Source organism: Petaurus breviceps, unplaced genomic scaffold (assembly GCF_028583685.1).
Source record: "Petaurus breviceps papuanus isolate PSGF00001 unplaced genomic scaffold, PetGlider_PUasm1.0 90639, whole genome shotgun sequence".
NCBI classification, from domain to species: domain Eukaryota; kingdom Metazoa; phylum Chordata; class Mammalia; order Diprotodontia; family Petauridae; genus Petaurus; species Petaurus breviceps.
Window position 1 is genome coordinate 7,400,529 of NW_027187296.1, and position 16,961 is coordinate 7,417,489.

The 16,961-nt window shown below is 40.2% G+C and overlaps 1 protein-coding gene across 1 annotated transcript in view; it reads right to left on the reverse strand.

Annotated features, from left to right (window-relative positions):
• RNF121 (ring finger protein 121) overlaps positions 1-16,961 on the reverse strand; it is a 91,830-nt gene that overhangs the window by 13,704 nt on the left and 61,165 nt on the right. The window contains exon 6 of the mRNA XM_069064711.1: positions 15,595-15,715. Within this exon, the coding sequence (XP_068920812.1) occupies positions 15,595-15,715 (121 nt within the window). The remainder of the gene's footprint in view (positions 1-15,594; positions 15,716-16,961) is intronic.

Sequence of the window (16,961 nt, forward strand, 5' to 3'; positions counted from 1 at the left end):
TGGATAGTTTTACCTGAATGTCCTGTCAGCAACCACAAACTGAATGAGTCCAAATTGAACTCATTACCTTCCTTCTCAAACTTAGCCCCCTGTACCCCAACTCCCTAGTTCAACGAAGGGTATCACTATTGTCTCAGGTCCCTAGACTAACACCCAAGTAATCTTTAACCGTCCTTTTCCCAGAACAGACAATGACATACCAAATCCTGTTAATTCTGTCTTCTCAATCTCTCTCATTTTTCACCTCCCTCCCCAACCCCTGCCCATTTATACTGCCAAAACACCGGTCTGGACCTTTCCAGGATTATCCTAACAATCTAACTGGTCTGTCTGTCTTGAATTCACATAGCTACCCTATGATCTTCTGTCCCCAAATCCTCAGTGGCTCTGTCTTTCCTATCCAAGGTCCTCTGTGATCTGGTTCTGACTGACTTTCCAGCCTTATCACACATTATACCCCCTCCATCCATTCTAATTCTAGTCCAACAGGGTTATTTCCATACCCTCTTCTCATTTCCTCTCATTTCTTTGCCTTTGTTCATGATGTCTACTATACATAGCATGACTTCTCTACCTTCTCTGCTTAAGTCCCACCTCTCTTACTTTAAAGTACAACTTGGATGCCATTTATTGTATGAAGCTTTCCTTGGACACCATCCCCCCAGCTGAAAGTGAACTCTTAACTCCTCAAACTTCTAATATTGTTTTGCATGGCTTTTGTACTCATGAAATCGATTTTTTGAACCCCTGAGCCTTACTGGGTTTAGTCCAATGTTCTATCCTATCAAGATCTGTTTGGATCATTTTTTTTGTGGGGGGGGGCGCAGGGGAAGGGAGAAGGAAGAAGACCTGATAAGTGAATCTTGCCTGTAAAAATGAAGTGTCTTAGAATGGAAAGAGTGATAGACTGGATTCTTCAAGATAGTTAGGAGTCTAGGCTCTGCCACTACTCATGCATTCACTCATCTGGAATGGAAAGCAAATAATACCTGTTCAATATCCCCTAACTACCCTTACCAGTTCAATTCAGCAAATGTTTAATTGCCTATAAAGGATGTGCAGTGACTTGTTTTACAACACACACACACACACACACACACACACGGCAGAGAGAGAATGCAAGAGGACACACACATAGGTCCTACTCTCAAGGAGCTTCCAAGAACAGGGAAGCAAGCAGACAAATCACTGATGAAAGAAAAAATTTAAAGGATCACTTTGGATTCAACAAACATTTGCAAATTATTAAAGTACCTATTGTGTACAAGGCTCTGTAATATAAAGACGAAAGACACAGTCTTGGGCTCTTAAGGTGCTTATAGCCTAATTGGGAGGAGTGGAGAGATGAGAATATAATATGCAGACAAATAAATATATACAAAATAGAATATGAAAAGGATAACAAGAGCCATTGGACAGCTTCTCAAACCAAGGCTGGGTGACCATCTGGTTAGGTATTTTAAGGAGGAAATTCTTTTTAAAGTATATATTGAACTAGATGGTCACAAATGTGCTTTTACAAATAGGAGATTTTTTAAGATTAGTTTGAACTGAACCATTTTTATAGGGTACTGGGAAGAGAGTAATGTAAGATAGTAATGCTCATTCCAAAGGAAGAATCCACAGAAAGGAAATGTGCCCTATTCAAATACCAGTTGAAGACTTCTATATAAAGGGTTACTTTCTGGGGATATTGGAGGGTTAATACTGGGAACTGACTTAGAAAGAGGACATTCTGAGAGCATAAAGGGAAATGCCACTGATATAGGTCTCAGTGAAAACCCCTTAGTATCTCCCAGCCCCAAATCTAAAACTAGCATCCCTTTGGAATGCAGGGTGATATACTGGAGCCTGGGAGCCAGGTTTACTGAAGGTCCAATTCAGCTTCTTCATATTCCAGGTTCCTGGAGATAAAATTGATCTCTTCCTCCTCAAATTTCTCACAGCACTTTAAAAATAATGCTTTAATACCTTCTATATACAAAGAGCCTTCCTTATTAAACTGCAAACTTGTCAAAGGCAGAAACTGTCACTTAAAAGTTTTTCATCTCTAGTGCCATGCAAGGGGCACACTACCTGTAGCAGGTACTGAAACATCTGAGGAGCTGAAATGACATGATTTCTAGGCCTATCGATGACACTCTGTGTGACACTTGTCTCACTGGGCCTTGGCTTCATCAGTAAAATGAAGATGACCTTTACAGTGCCTTCAAGCCTAATGCACAGCAATACTTCATGACCACAAGAGCAAGATGGACATAAGAGACTATGAAGAACTGGTCTTCAGCCAGAAGGAGACAGACATGCCAGAACAGAGTTCCCTCTGAGAAGTAAATGATTCAACTTTGAAAGACTTAGAAGATCATATCAACACTATGATCAACCATGACTACAAAGGACAAATGAAGCGTGCTGTCCATGTCTTGACAGATCAAATATGCAGAATGAGACACACATTTTTTGGTCACATTGTAGAAATCAGTTCTGCTTGACTATGCATATTTTTCTTTTCTTTTTCAGCAAAGGAGAGGAGTGGGGGAGAAAATAAATAATTTTTAGAAATTGAATTTAATATATATATAAAAAAGAATGAATCTTAGCTAAGCCCTAGTTAATTCTGAGCTTTCAGATGGGATAAGAGAACAACAATAAATCCTTTCCATTTTTACAAAGAGCTTTCAGGAATAAGTTCAGAACAAGGAGATTTCCCTTCTGTTTCCTTTTCTAAGGGAAGGAGGAAATCCAAGAACTCTAGGGAGAAACATGGCCTCAGAGGGTTTAGAGCTTGGGAGGGCCTTAGACTATTTAATCCTCTCAATATGCAGATGAAGAAGTCCAGATGGCATTTAATACTATAAACTTTTTTTTTTTTAAGCAATTGGGGTTAAGTAACTTGCTCAAGGTTACACGGCCAGGTGTTTCTGGGTGGGTGCTAAGTGTCTGAGCCCGGGATTCGATCTCCAGGTCTTCTCAAGACTGGAGCCGGTGCTCTTACTTGCTGTGCTACCTGGCCGCCCCCAATACTATAAACTTTAATACTGAATGAAGTGAGCAGAACCAGGAGAACACTGTTTACAGTAATAGCAACACTGTGCAAGACCAACTTTGATACACTTAGCTCTTCTCAGCAATGCAATGATTGAAGACAATTCTAAGCAATTCATGATGGAAAATGGTATCCACATCCAGAGAAAGAACTATGGAATCTGAATGCAGATTGAAGCAGACTATTTTCTCTCTTTTTTTTGTTTGTTTTTTCTTCCTCATGGTTTTTCCCTTTTGTTCCGATTCCTCTTTCACAACATGACTAATGTGGAGATATGTTTAATAGGATTGTACCTGTATAGCCATCTCATTGCATGCCATCTTGAGGGGTGTGGGAAAGGAGGGGGAGAGAAAAAAAAAACTTGAACTCAAAATGTTGTAAAAGTGAATGTTGAGAACTATCTTTGCATGCAATTGGAAAAAATAAAATACTATTAAGTGGAATAAAAAATTTTATAACAGAAATAAGAATCCAACAAATATCTGTCAATATTTATTTTTAGACTTTATCTTACAAAATTACTATTTTAATACCTAATTCTTTTCATAGAATTTTAGTCCTGGATGGGCATTTGAAATAGCTTTTCTCCTTAAACTCCCTCATTTTACAGATGACAAAACTGAGGTTTAGAGAGGGGGAATGGTTTTCTCAGTCATACTCCTAGTAAGCATCAGTAATAGGATATGGAATTATAGAATCTCAGAGCTGGATAGGATCTGAGAGTTAATTTAATTTTACTACTCCTTCAGCAGAACTCTCCTCTAACACTTACTTCTTCCAAGGTAAGAGATAATGAAAAAAATCTATATGTCTACCTCAAAAATTTTTAATATCTTGTTCATGCCTTCGTTAATAGATGAGAGAAGTAAGATGACCTGCAAGTTCACGAAGGTGAGTAGCAGGTCTTCTGTCTTGAAATCCAGTGCCCCTTTTACTATATGCCACCAATGTTTCCTAACCCCTGCAGGTCAGCAACCAAACCCAACTCTCCATCTCTCACCACCCGATTCCCATCCCCCTCAACCCATGTCTATCCCAAAGTCCCAAGCAAATGCTTCCACTGTGCACTCTGGAATGCCTGTTACATAGACAACACACTTGATTTCATCTTAAGAGTTGTTCCTTTCCCACTCCTTCCATCTTCTGACTCTGAGACCCGACTTCCCCCTAATGACACCGTTTCCCTAGTCACCCTTTCCAGCACTGATTGCACTAATTCCTTTTGGTTCACTAGTTGGGGTGTGAAAGCTGAAATACCTCTTACCATTGACACTTTCAGGTTTTCCTCCTACCACCATCACTCAGTAACCTCTCTTCTTTTGAAGTCCATATAATTAATACCTTCCACCCAATCAAAATCCTAGTGGTTTTTGTCTATAGATTTCCAGGATGTTCATAATCTTTCTCCCTTCTCCCAACTCTTGTCCTCATACTAGGTACTTCAACATATATATATTGATACTCCCTCAAACATTCTAACTTTCTAGCTCCTCAATCTACTCACTTCTGATGAACTAATCCTCTATCCCCCCTCAGCTATACACAAAGATGGATGCCCTTGATCTTTTTATCACTCATAAATACACAACCTCCCACTCAAGAACTCTGAAATTCCCTTATTTGATCCCAAGTAACTGTCTTTCCAATTCTGCCTCTGCCCACTTAAACCCAAATTTCACTCTTCATCCACACTGTGATGCCCAATCCCTAGACCATTCAGTTCTCTCCTAGGTCATCACACCTGCACTAGCTATTCCTCTTTCTCCCATACTAAACCCTTGGTGAACCAGTTCAGTTCCATGATGTCCTCTTCTCAAATCCCTCGTGTCCTTATTATATCACTGAGTGTGCCCAGCCTACTCCCAGTAATGGATCAATCCCAACATTCACTACCTTCACTGGGAACTCTTTGCTGAACAAAGGTAGAGAAAATCGCAAACCAAATGAGCAGGTCCACTACAAATTTATGTCACATAACTTCAACTAGGCCCTCACTGCTGTTAGGCAGTCCTTCTACAACTCTCTTATCAGCTCTCTGTCTGTCAGTTTAGCACAGCGCCTGGCATAGAGTAGGCACTCAGTAAAATTTTACTGACAGAGCTAAATTTAATAAGATACAGGGTGGAAACACTTTGTAAACCTTAAAATTTTATATAAATGTAAATCATTATTATTATAATGATTGAGTGCTACAAATTATTATCTCCATTACAGAGATGAGGCAACTTAATATCAGAGAGATTAAGTGACTTGCCCATGGATCATGTATTACTGTTAGTGGCAGAACAAAACTTAGGTCTTTCAGTGTTCTATTACACTATAATGTCTACACTACACTTCTAGAAGTATTAGTTTTAGGCTGGAATACATTAAGAAAAGAACTAAAAGAATGAATCAGTGATAGAGGGAAGAGGTAACGAAAAATTAGGTTGAACATTTCACCACAGTCCATGGCTACTGTTTTTAAAAGTATTAAGTAGTATTTTTAAACTTTTTGTAACTTTACCCCATTGTTTGTTATGTTAAACTCTTATCTGCATCCCTGGCATGATAGTAACACTGTTTAGAAAAGCTCAGGGAAAGAAAGGACAGGTAACCTGAGTAGTTAGAGCAGACCAAACTATGCTTCTTATCCCATGCAGCAGTCCACCCAGGCCATCTTGCTGTCCCTCTGCTGCCATATGCATACATCCCAAACCCAATTCTCTCTTTCCAACTCTTACTCTGGACATGGTAGTCAAATCAATGGCATCACTGTTTTTGGAAAGGGCATGTCAACTGACTGCCCCATGCATCATCTTACCATCCCTATAATTCCCCAGAAGAAAATGCTCTTCCCTGGTTACGCCCCCCTTCCCCTCCCACCCCCGCAATATTTATTGGGTTTCATTGGAGCTCCTTGGAGACAAGGACTACCTTACTTTTGTGTTTATATTTCCTGTGCTTAGCACAATGGCCAACACATACAAGCTTAAAAAAAAATTTTTTTTTTCACTTCTTCATTCCCAGTTTACAGGGGATTTTGGCAAGGTAGGCAAGATGATAGTGGAAGTGATATCAAAGACCAACCAAGCATTAAATCTCTCTGAGGGAAGGGAATAAACATTTATATAGCACCTAATGAGTGTCAGGTACTGGGCTAAGTGCTTTTACAAATATTATCTCATTTGATCCTCACAACAACTCTCTAAGGGAGTTGTTATTATTACCCTTATTTTAGAGTTGGCAAAAACAGGGACTAACAGAGGTTAAGTGATTTGTCCAAGGTCACACAGATAGTAAGTGCCTCCGGCCACATCTGAACTCAAGTCTTCTTGGATCCAGGCCCAGCACACTCTCTACTATGCTATCAGGTGGCACTCAGCCTTCTGACTGGACATGGCAGCCCACTCTGTAATCTTAGCTGCCAGGAAGGCTGAGACTGGCCTACATCTTGAGCTGTAGTGAGCTCTGCTGATCAGGCATCCACACCAAGTTTGGCATTAATACAGTAAGCCACTGGAGAGGGAGGGGAGGGTGGCTTCCAGGCTGTTTAAGAAGGAGTAAATGACTCAAAGCTGAAAGTGGAGAAGGTCAAAGCTCTTGTGCCAAATAGTAGTGACACAAGGACTGCCATGTCACTAGCTAGCAGCTTGGTCTAAAAGCTCAGATCTATGCCCTTCAAATGCATCTAGGAAGCCGTTTTAGTTCCCTCGATCCCATAATACCCTTCTTTGTCCTCTCAATTTTTACTGTGCCTCCTGTACATGGCACTCACTGGGGACTTTGTAACTACTTCACTATATTTAATATGACTGCTTCTTAGAGGTTGCAGAGGTTCAAGATATTCAGGGAAGTATAGTAGGGGGAAGAAGCAGGGTTCAGGGGGAAAAAAAATCACACTGGGTAGCTTTTTCCTGCAACAGAACAAGTTTAATAATAGCTCATGTTTCTAAACTATCTTGAGGTTCACACAAAATACTTTCATGACAACAATTCTCCAAGGTAAGTGATATTATTATAATTATACACATTTTATACTTAAAGGAACTACAACTCAGAGGTTGACAGAGCTAAGAGTGGGAGTGGGACTTGAACCCAGGTCCTTTGATTCCAAGTGCACTGCACCATATTGCTTCTCAATAACTATCCTGATAAGATCAGATTGCAGGGAACAGAATGGAGAAAGAAATCACCAAAAAAAACAGGGGTGGGATACCGGTGGAGGTGATCCCAGGAGGGAGGAAGAACAATTTTATTCACTTTGCCTAGGCTGTCAGGTGTCTTATGGACTAATTAAGCTTATGTACATAGTCACAGCTGGCCAAGCTCTCCCCTTCTATGCCCTCCTTTAGGGACTGCCAAAACTTGTGGCCTCATCCTCATTTACTGTGCCCTTAAGAAGGCTCTTTCCCTTACATTCATGACCTACCAAATACTTCATTTGTTTCATAAACTTTTTCTAAGTGAATAATAAATGGTTGCTGAATGAATAAAAAGACTGACAGAGGTATACTGTAAAGACTGCCACTTAGTACCTTGGTTAAGTCACTTAACCTCTACACGCTCCAGTTTCCATGTTTATAAAATGACCAGGCTGCACCAGATTGACTCTAAGGGTCCCTTCTTGTGCTAAAGCTATGATCCTATGAATGTATGACCCCAAAGAGTCTTTCCAAGGGAGTGAACTCTAGTTTTTGATGATGCTGCAATCAATGCTGTTGACTTTAATTCTATAACTTCTTTATCTCAATTTTCTCCACTTCCACTGCCCTTTCCTATTCTCCCTGGACTGTTACAATATTCTCTCCAATATCCTGTCAACCAATCTTGCATATACTACTAAAAAATAACAGAGCTCTGATCACCTATCATTTCCTATCTCAAAAAACTTCAATAGCTCATTGAATCATTGAATCACTTTTCTAAAAATCTGAAGGGGCCTCAGTGGTCATCTAGTCCAACCTATACATGAAACGAATCACCACTATACCTGACAAGTGGCCATCTGGCACCTTTTGAGGTAGCCCAGTACACTTTTGGATTCTAATTATTAGGAAGTTTTTCCTGATGACAAACCTAAATCTACTGTGAAACTTCCCTCTCCAAGAAAATTCCACAGCATGTCCCCCCTGACAGCTGATGTGCTGATCAAATGGAGCTCACAGTTCACTAAAACCCTTGGACTGCTTTCACAACTGCTGTCTCTTATTTTTGTGAAATTATGTTGTACATGTATCCTGTGCACCAACCTGTCAAGATCCTCTGGATTGTGACTCACGCATTCACTGTAAGCTACCCCTCCCAGCTTTGTAAATCCAAAGTGCACCCCATCTAGACCTTTTGCCAAGTCAACAATAAAAATGTTAAAGAGCACAGGCCCAAGCACAGACCCACAGTACACTCCATAAGAGACACGTTGCCAAGCTGACATGATCCATTAACAGCTCTTTTCAGTCTACTCATCCAATCAGTTCTAAATCTGACTGTGTTGTCATCTAATCTAGAGCTCTCCATCTCCCCCATAACAACATTATGAGATACATATCCTGTCTTCAGCTTGTCTGTATACATAGTTGTTTGCTTGTTGGTCCCCCCATTATACTGTGAATTCCCCATGAGGAGGCACCATCTATTACCTTTCTTTCTATCTCTGACATTTAGCACAGTGCCTCGAACACAGCAGGAGCTTAATAAATGTTTACTGACCAACTTTCTCTTCTACTAGTTGGAGTAATCCCACCAAAAAAGGAAATGAGGTTAGTCTGACACTATTCTTGCTTCCTTTTCCTGATGTTTATAGCCTCTCTCTTTACTGATCTATTCTAGAACTTTCCAGTAAGTCAAGAAACATTTATTAAGCTTCTACTATGTGCCAGGCACTTTGCTAAGCAACAGAGATACAAAGAAAGGCGAAAGACAGTTCCTGCCTTCAAGGAACTTATAATCTAATGGGGGAGACAACATGTTAACAACTATGTACCGACAAATTGTATACAAGATATGTTGACTGGATGCAATCTACAGAGGGGAGGCACTAGAATTAGGGCAATTGGGGAGGCTTCCTGTAGAAGGTGGGATTTTAGCTGTGCCTTGAAGGAAGCCAGGAGTTGGCGAAGAAGACTGAGAGAGTTCCAAGCCTAGGGGACAGTCAGTGAAAATTCCTGGAACAAGGAGGCCAATATTACTGGACTGAAGAGTATGCAGGTGGAAAAAGGTATATAAGAAGATTAGAAATGATGGAGGAGAGAAGGTTATTAAGAACTATGAATAACAAACAGTGGTTTTGACTCCGAAAGTGATAGAAAGATTCTGGAGTTTATTGGGGGGTAGGGAGAAAGCTGACATAGTCAGACTAGCACTTTAGGAAGATCATTTTGGAATCTGAGTGGACGATGGCCTGGAGTGGGAAGAGACTTGTGGCAGGGAGCACCATCAGCAGGCCATTGTAATAGTCCAGGTGTAAGGTGATCAGGGCCTGTACCAGGGTGGTAACAGTGTTAGTTAGAGGAGAGAATCAAGTGCATTCAAAGATGTTACAAAGGTGAAAGTGACAGCTCTTAGTAACAGATTAAGGCAGAGGAGAGAGTGAAGAGTCAAGGATAAGACCTAGGTTGTGAGCCTGGGTGAGTGAGAGGTGGTGATATACTTGACAGTAATTAAGGAAGTTAGAAAATAAGGGAGAATTTGGGAGGAAAGAGTTCAGGTTGGATATTGATGTCTATGGATGGGGCGGCTAGATGGCGCAGTGAATAGAGCACCAGCCTTGGAGTTAGGAGGACCCGAGTTCAAATCCATTCTCAGACACTTAATACTTACTAGCCATGTAACCTTGCGCAAGTTACTTAACCCCAATTGCCCTGCCTTCCCTGTCCAAAAAAAAAAAAAAAGATGTCTATGGGAATGGAGTTCTAGATGTCTAATAGGCAGTGGGAGTTGAGATGGGAAGGTCAAGAGAAAAGTTAGGGCTGGATAAGCAAACTTGAGAATCATCAGCATAGAGATGAGAATTAAACCATAGGAGTTATTTCAAGTAAATGAGTATATAGGGAGAATAGAATAGGGCACAAGACAGAGCTCTGTAAGCAGGCATGACCTGAATGAAGTCCCAGTGAAGGAGATTGAGAAGGAACAATCGGAGAGGTAAGAAAAGAACCAGGAGAGCAGTGTCACAAAAACCTATGGAGAATATGATATCAAGAAGAAGGTGATTAACAGTGTCAAAGGTTGTAGAGAAGTCAAGAAGGATGAGAACTGAGATAAGATTGGATTTGACATTAGACATGGCAATTGGGGCAGCTCCTCACTCTCCTCCTTTTTATCCCAATTTAGTTTAAAATGAACAAACTCATTTTTGTCATCTTCAGTGACCCTTGACAATCTAAGTTCATCTGAATTTTAACCTCTTCCTACTATTTTTACAGGGCTATGCCAAGTTCTTTCACTATCTTATGTTACTTGGCCATTTTATGTAGATGTCTTTTTAAAACTGAACCTGCTTAATGACTCAGTTCCCCTGTACATCAATAACTACATTTATCTCTTCAGCCAAATATAATTTTTCCTTCTCATCTGAACTGTTTTCTTTTGTGTTCTTGGAATTTTATTTTTCAACATCTCCTGTCCCTCTTGGGCTGATGTTCCCTGAAGCATTTACTCCATGGGATGTTATCTCTCTTCTCAACTCTTTGAAAACTGCTTTCCCAAAGTCTAGGGTATATATCACACCACACTGCATTACAAAGTCTAGGATGAAAGTGCCCATCATTTCTATCACAGCCACCAGCTACTCTCTGAGAATGAAATCCAAAATAGAATTTCCTTTTGTGGGATCCTACACTTTTTGAGCATAGGAGACTGAGAAATTATCACTAAGACAAGACTTGGAAGTTATTGGTTACTCAGTTTTCTGTAGATCATGGAAGTGTCCTGTCACTACTCTATCAGGCCTCCATGCCATCCCTGTGAATCATTTCTCAAACTCATTTCGTCTTTCTGTCTAGGTGATCTACTCCAATATTTCAATGACTGAAGCTCTTCTTGTTTTTCTCTTCTTTAATGTTCATATGAATACTTGCTTTCTCAGTCTGGTTTCTGGATTTCCTCATATGACTATGCCTTCCTAACATCTAATTGTACTTTTCCCATCACAAATTTTTTTTAGGTAAAAGTATATCCATCTAGAACCGTAGGCCACTCAGGTTTCATATATGTCTCAGTGATAAATATGAGGTACAATTTGTGTCTGCATTAGACTAGAGGTTCTTTTTTGCTTTTTGGAGGGCAACTGGGGTTAAGTGACTTGCCCAAGGTCACCCAGCTTGTGTGTGTGTGTGTGTGTGTGTGTGTGTGTGTGTGTGTGTGTGAAGTGTCTGAGGCCAGATTTGAACTCAGGTCCTCCTGACTCCAGGGCCAGTGCTCTATTCACTACACCACCTAGCCGCCCCTAGAGGTTCTTAACCATTTTTGTCATGGATCTTTTTTATAGTCCTATGAAGTGAAGCATAGGGACCACTTTTTGGAATTATGTTTTTAAATGCATAAAATACATTATAAAGGAAGCCAATTATATAAAAATTAGCAAAACATTTTTAAAAACAAGTTCACAGATTTTAGGTTAAAAACTCTTGCCTCAGAAACTTTAGATTCTCTGTTACCTAACCTTCGGGCATTTGTATAGAGATACCTAAGGGTATGGATTTTACTACTGACTTTTTTCTTGGATTTTGTTTCCTGTGATTTTTTGGGCATCCCAGAGCTATTCTTTTCTTTTGTGGCTACTCTCTATAGTATGCACTTGGAAGATATACACAGGAAGTAGTCTCCTTCCCTCATACTTTTTAGTATAAAAAGATCGATAAAGGTTGAACTCCTCATCATCCAAGGCTACTCAGTCAAATTCCATTCCACCTCAAACTGTGCTGAATCTCTTCTATGCTTCTATCCTACCTTCTGAATATAAGCCTCTTTCACCCTGTCTCTCCCTGTTGAAATTATACTCTCTCAACAAAGTCTACATCAGGTACTACCCACCCCTTCTATATGAAGCTTTCCTTCAATTATTCAGCCCAAAGTAATCTTTCCTTTCTCAGATCTCTCATAGCACTCTGGATCTACTCTATGCACCCATCATACTTAAGTTTTTTATTACAGCAATATATGTGCATTTTAATTATATTTTATTTTAGCATAACTATTTATGTACATGTTTATGTACATATCATGGGAGGTAGTATAGTGAAGCCACAAGATCTGAATTAAAATCTCAGATCAGCCACTTAATACCTATGTGACTTTGGCCCTGATCCTCCTCTGCAAAATAAGGGGACTGGACTACACAACTTCTAAGATCAGCTTTCTACCTCTTATGATCCCATGGTCCTCCTCTTAGACAATAAGCTCCCTGAAGGCGAGGACTAGATTAAGTATTATATCCTCTACATTAACGACAAGTACAAGGCTTTGTGAAAAGTTTATTAAATTTTGAATTGAACTATCACCAAAAATAGCTTCAAATTCTTCCTCTAGAAGAATCATAGAGAATAGAATATGAAATCTTGGAGGGATTTTGAGGCTAATTCAACTCCACTCCATAGAGGAAGAAACTGAGGGGGAAAAAGTAGAAGGGACTTGCCTAAGATCATTCATCTTTAATAACTAAAAAAAATCTCAAAATATTCATGATTTCACTGTGGTGACTGGTTATAAGGACTAATATGAAAAAAGTCACATGATCCTTGAAGATACAAATATGAGACTATTGCTGAGGAAGTAGCTCTGAATACTGTGCATTAGAGGCTTAGGAAAGAGGCCTGTCTCCTGGCTAACTCATCATACTTAAAAACCGATGTAGGGGAAGTTATGTGGCAGTGGATAGAGTTCACTGGCCCTGGAATCAGGAGGACCTGAGGTCAACTTCTACCTCAGGCACTTGACACTTAGTAGTTGTACAGGTCACTTGACCCTGATTGCCTCCACAAAAAAAAAAACAAAAACAAAAAAACACCAGTGTGGAAACACTGGAGAGCATCAAAGAAAGGTAAGTAAAAAAGGCAGAAAGACAGAGAATAGGTGTTAGGAAGAGAAGCCCAAGGAATAAGAATGGCTTATTCTGGAGACGGAAAGGCCTAAGAGGGTGACTCAGTGGCTCTGGAATAGGTTACTGAAGAGGACTATGGGGTCTCCACCCTTACAGACTTTAATGAAATGACAGGCAGTGATTTGCCAGGTGCCTTCTCAAGAGCCCTTCCAGCTCTGCCATTCTATGACAATAACTGGGTGACAATTTCTTGGTGTCTCATTTTGTTTCTTCATTACAAATAAATACTTCAAGGGTCACTGGTGTGATTCCTTCTCTAATACTCATTCCAAACCCTTGATGCCTCTGTAAATAGGTCTTTATATGTTTGCTGTGGCCCAAAAAATCATTACATGGAGGCCTACTCTGAAAGGAGCAGTATTTCTTTCCTAGGGCTGGGAGACTGGCCTTGTTCTTCCTAGGGCTCTGCCCCATATAAGTTAGGATGATTCTGTTCATTAAGAATTTTAGTATTGAAACTTTTCTTGAGACTTGATTGGCTAAGAACTGGCTCAAGTTGCTGAAGCAGCTTCCTGATGGCTTAACACAAAAGGCCATGAAGAGCTCCAATTTTTAACTTGTGACTTGCAACTATGAAATGACAGTAAAAGTAGCACTAGGAATTGGTGCTCACCTGATTAATGTGCATACTCACTGAATATCTTTGTTGAATGTCTTTCCTCAGCGATGGCCAGATAAACCCCTTTCTGTTACCTGATGAATGACTTACTAGTGTCTCATTTCATTCAAACTATCAGGGCACTGGCCTGGGTCTGGCTTAGCCCACCAAAGCCATGCTTTGGTGATAACCTGCCCACAATCAGCTAGGATGATCTTGGATGATAGAAATACAGTCTATAGCTGAAACAATCCAAACTTAAAAGTCTTTCCAGATTGGTAAGGTACTTGTAGAAACTGACAACTAGAACAATTCCTCTGGTACAGTAAGGCAGAGAACATGTAATGGAAACAGCTCCTTATCATATCACTTTATAGGTCACAAAGCTGTGAGTTACTTGACAAGAACCCTTGAGTTTGGGAGCAAGAGTAATGATATCACTGAGGAAGCCAAAGATCAGAGATGAAGTAGCAGATTCCAAGTTCAGGGCTTTTTCTACCACCAGGTACTGAGCCTGGCTTCTCTGGCCTGTTGGATACAATGGTGGACCGAGGAGACAAATAGTATGACAAACAATGTTTGTCTGGGCCACACCCACGGCGTCTCCAGGCCAGGATTATGCCTTGTGTGGGGGTACAATGGAGTGCAAAGCTGAGCAATTAAACTGCACTCTATAATATCTTGAAAGTGAGGGATGGATGGTGAACATCCAAAGTTACCTGAATTTCATATCATATTAAACAAGATCTCCTAAATAAATTACTTTCCCTCTGGAAAGCACCACAAAAGTGTCAGCTGTTATTCAAATTGTTCGTTTTTTCCTTTTTGGAGGGGGGAAGGCAGGGTAATTGGGGTTAAGTGACTTGACCAAGGTCACAGGGCTAGTTTTGTGTTAAGTGTCCAAGACTAGATTTGAACTCAGGTCCTCCTGACTCCAGGGCCGGTGCTCTATTCACTGTGCTACCTAGCCACCCCTCAAATCATTCTTTAACCTACTTACATTTTCAACCTGTGTAACAGTTTTCACATGTTAAATACCCACTGGACAAAAGTATTTCCCTTTATTGACCTACTAGACCCTCAGAGAGCAAAGTTCTGAGACTTGGTCAACAATTACAGGTTAATTTTTATTTTTATCCTTAATGATTTTAGAGACTTCAACCATGTATTCCCCTCAGCCTTTATCCTGATAGACTGTTCTCACAATGGTTGACATCAGGTCATGCTTTACAGTTTGTAAAGTCGTTTATAAACTATTATTGGATAGAAGCCTGGGTCAGTGAAAAGTATGGTGATATAACTGGTGTAATAAGACTTAGGCGAATAACTTAGCTCTGACACTTCTTAGCTGTTTGACCATGAAAATGTTACTCTCTGAGCCTCAGCTTTCTGATCTATGAAAGGAAAATAAGAACACTTATACTACCTGCCTCACAGGATCATTATGAGGAAAATCAACTTTAAATATATGAGAAGGAGCAATTCTTCATCTGTAAAATGGCTATCATACCTACAGTACCTAACTTCAAGTTACTGTGAGGCTCAAATCAGAGAACACACACACACACACGTATATATAGCACTTTATAGACCTTAAAACCTTAAAGCTTTACATAAATTTCAGGTATCATCATCATTACCATTTCCACTGTACAGATGAGGAAACTGAAGCTTATACTGCTGAAATGACTTGTTCAAGGTTAATACAACTAGAAAGTGACAAACGATTTTTAGTTTCATGTCTTCTCATTCTAAATCCAAAGTCCTTTCCATCACACTTCCCCCCGCCCAGCCCTGATACACCTACACCTGAGATATTATCCATGGTTCTCTGGTGACAGCACCAAAGTGAGCCTTTCTGGGTGAACTTACTCCTATCGTGGAAGCCATGTAGTCTGCACACATTTCCGCAAAGTCCCGTTCAAGGACTCCATAGTAAAGGCCATAAAACAGGAGGGAGATCCCAAAATCCATTGCATCTTCTGGTTTGACTCTGTAAGAGAAGCAGGAGGATCACTCAGGGAAGTATAGCATTGCCCATGGCTACATCTAGTCCCTGTCAGGGGTGTCCCTCTGGGTCTGGCACAAGCCTAAGATTATGACTGAAAAAAGAGCACAAAACTTTTGGGGGCAGCATTAGGAAATGGGGGCATGGCAGTACACTTTAAAACCAGACTGAGAACAAAGCTTGTCTGGGAAAAGGAGAAGCCATTCTATTCCTTGCCTCACAGATGACCTCTGAGGATGAGGACAGGAAGACACTGGTTTTCATGACAGCAACATACTGTCCTAGACACAAAGCCACTCCTTCCAGCTCTAGGTGCACACGGTATCACCAATAATGGGCTGGAAGGCCAACAAACTTGTGAGATTGTTTCAAATTACTCTACTGTGAAGTAATTCCTGGATCCCTAACAGCCTGCTCTTAGTTTTCTCTATTTTAGAGGCCACCCCCATGTTACATAGCCTAATTTATTAGTTCATTTACTCAACAGGTATCTATTAAAAGACTATGTTAAATTCTCAGTGCTGGATTATCATCCTTGCCCTTACGGCTTAGTAAAGTGCCTGGTACATAGTAGGCACTTAACAAAGGTTTACTGATAAATTTTAGTAGGGGGTAAATAGAACCCACAAACAAATAATTATTAATTAGAAAATCAGTGCATAAGAGTTATACAAAGTTCTATGAGATCAGATGAGGATCAGCCGGAGAGGGGAGGGAAAGCTTCCCAGGTGAGGTATTCTGCATATAAACGATATTTAATAAATGAGTTGTTGAAAGGAATGAATGAATGAGCTGTGCCTTAAAGCATGGATAGGATATCAGTTGGCCATTATCAACTCTCCTGCCAGAAACCTTCAGTGGTTTCCTATTGTCTTTAGGATTAAAATATAAACTGCTTTGCCTAGCATTCAAGGACTTCCCCAAAGTGACTACACACTACACTTTATCTCACATTATACCTCTACTTCATGCATTCTACTTTCCAACCTAGATGGACACTGTTTCCTAATCTCAACTTACCCTCTCTGCTTCATTCTACCTGCTTCTATGCACAGGCAATAACCCCAGGGCTAGAACACATTTCCTTCCATATCTTAGCCTATTAAAGAGAAAATCTTCTCTTTCTTTAAGGCAAAACTCAGGTGCCACCATTCTCTATAAAGTTTTCCAATTTTCCCAAAGCAGAAAGTATTCTCTCTTCCTCCTCAGCACTCATTTCTGGGTTTCTCAT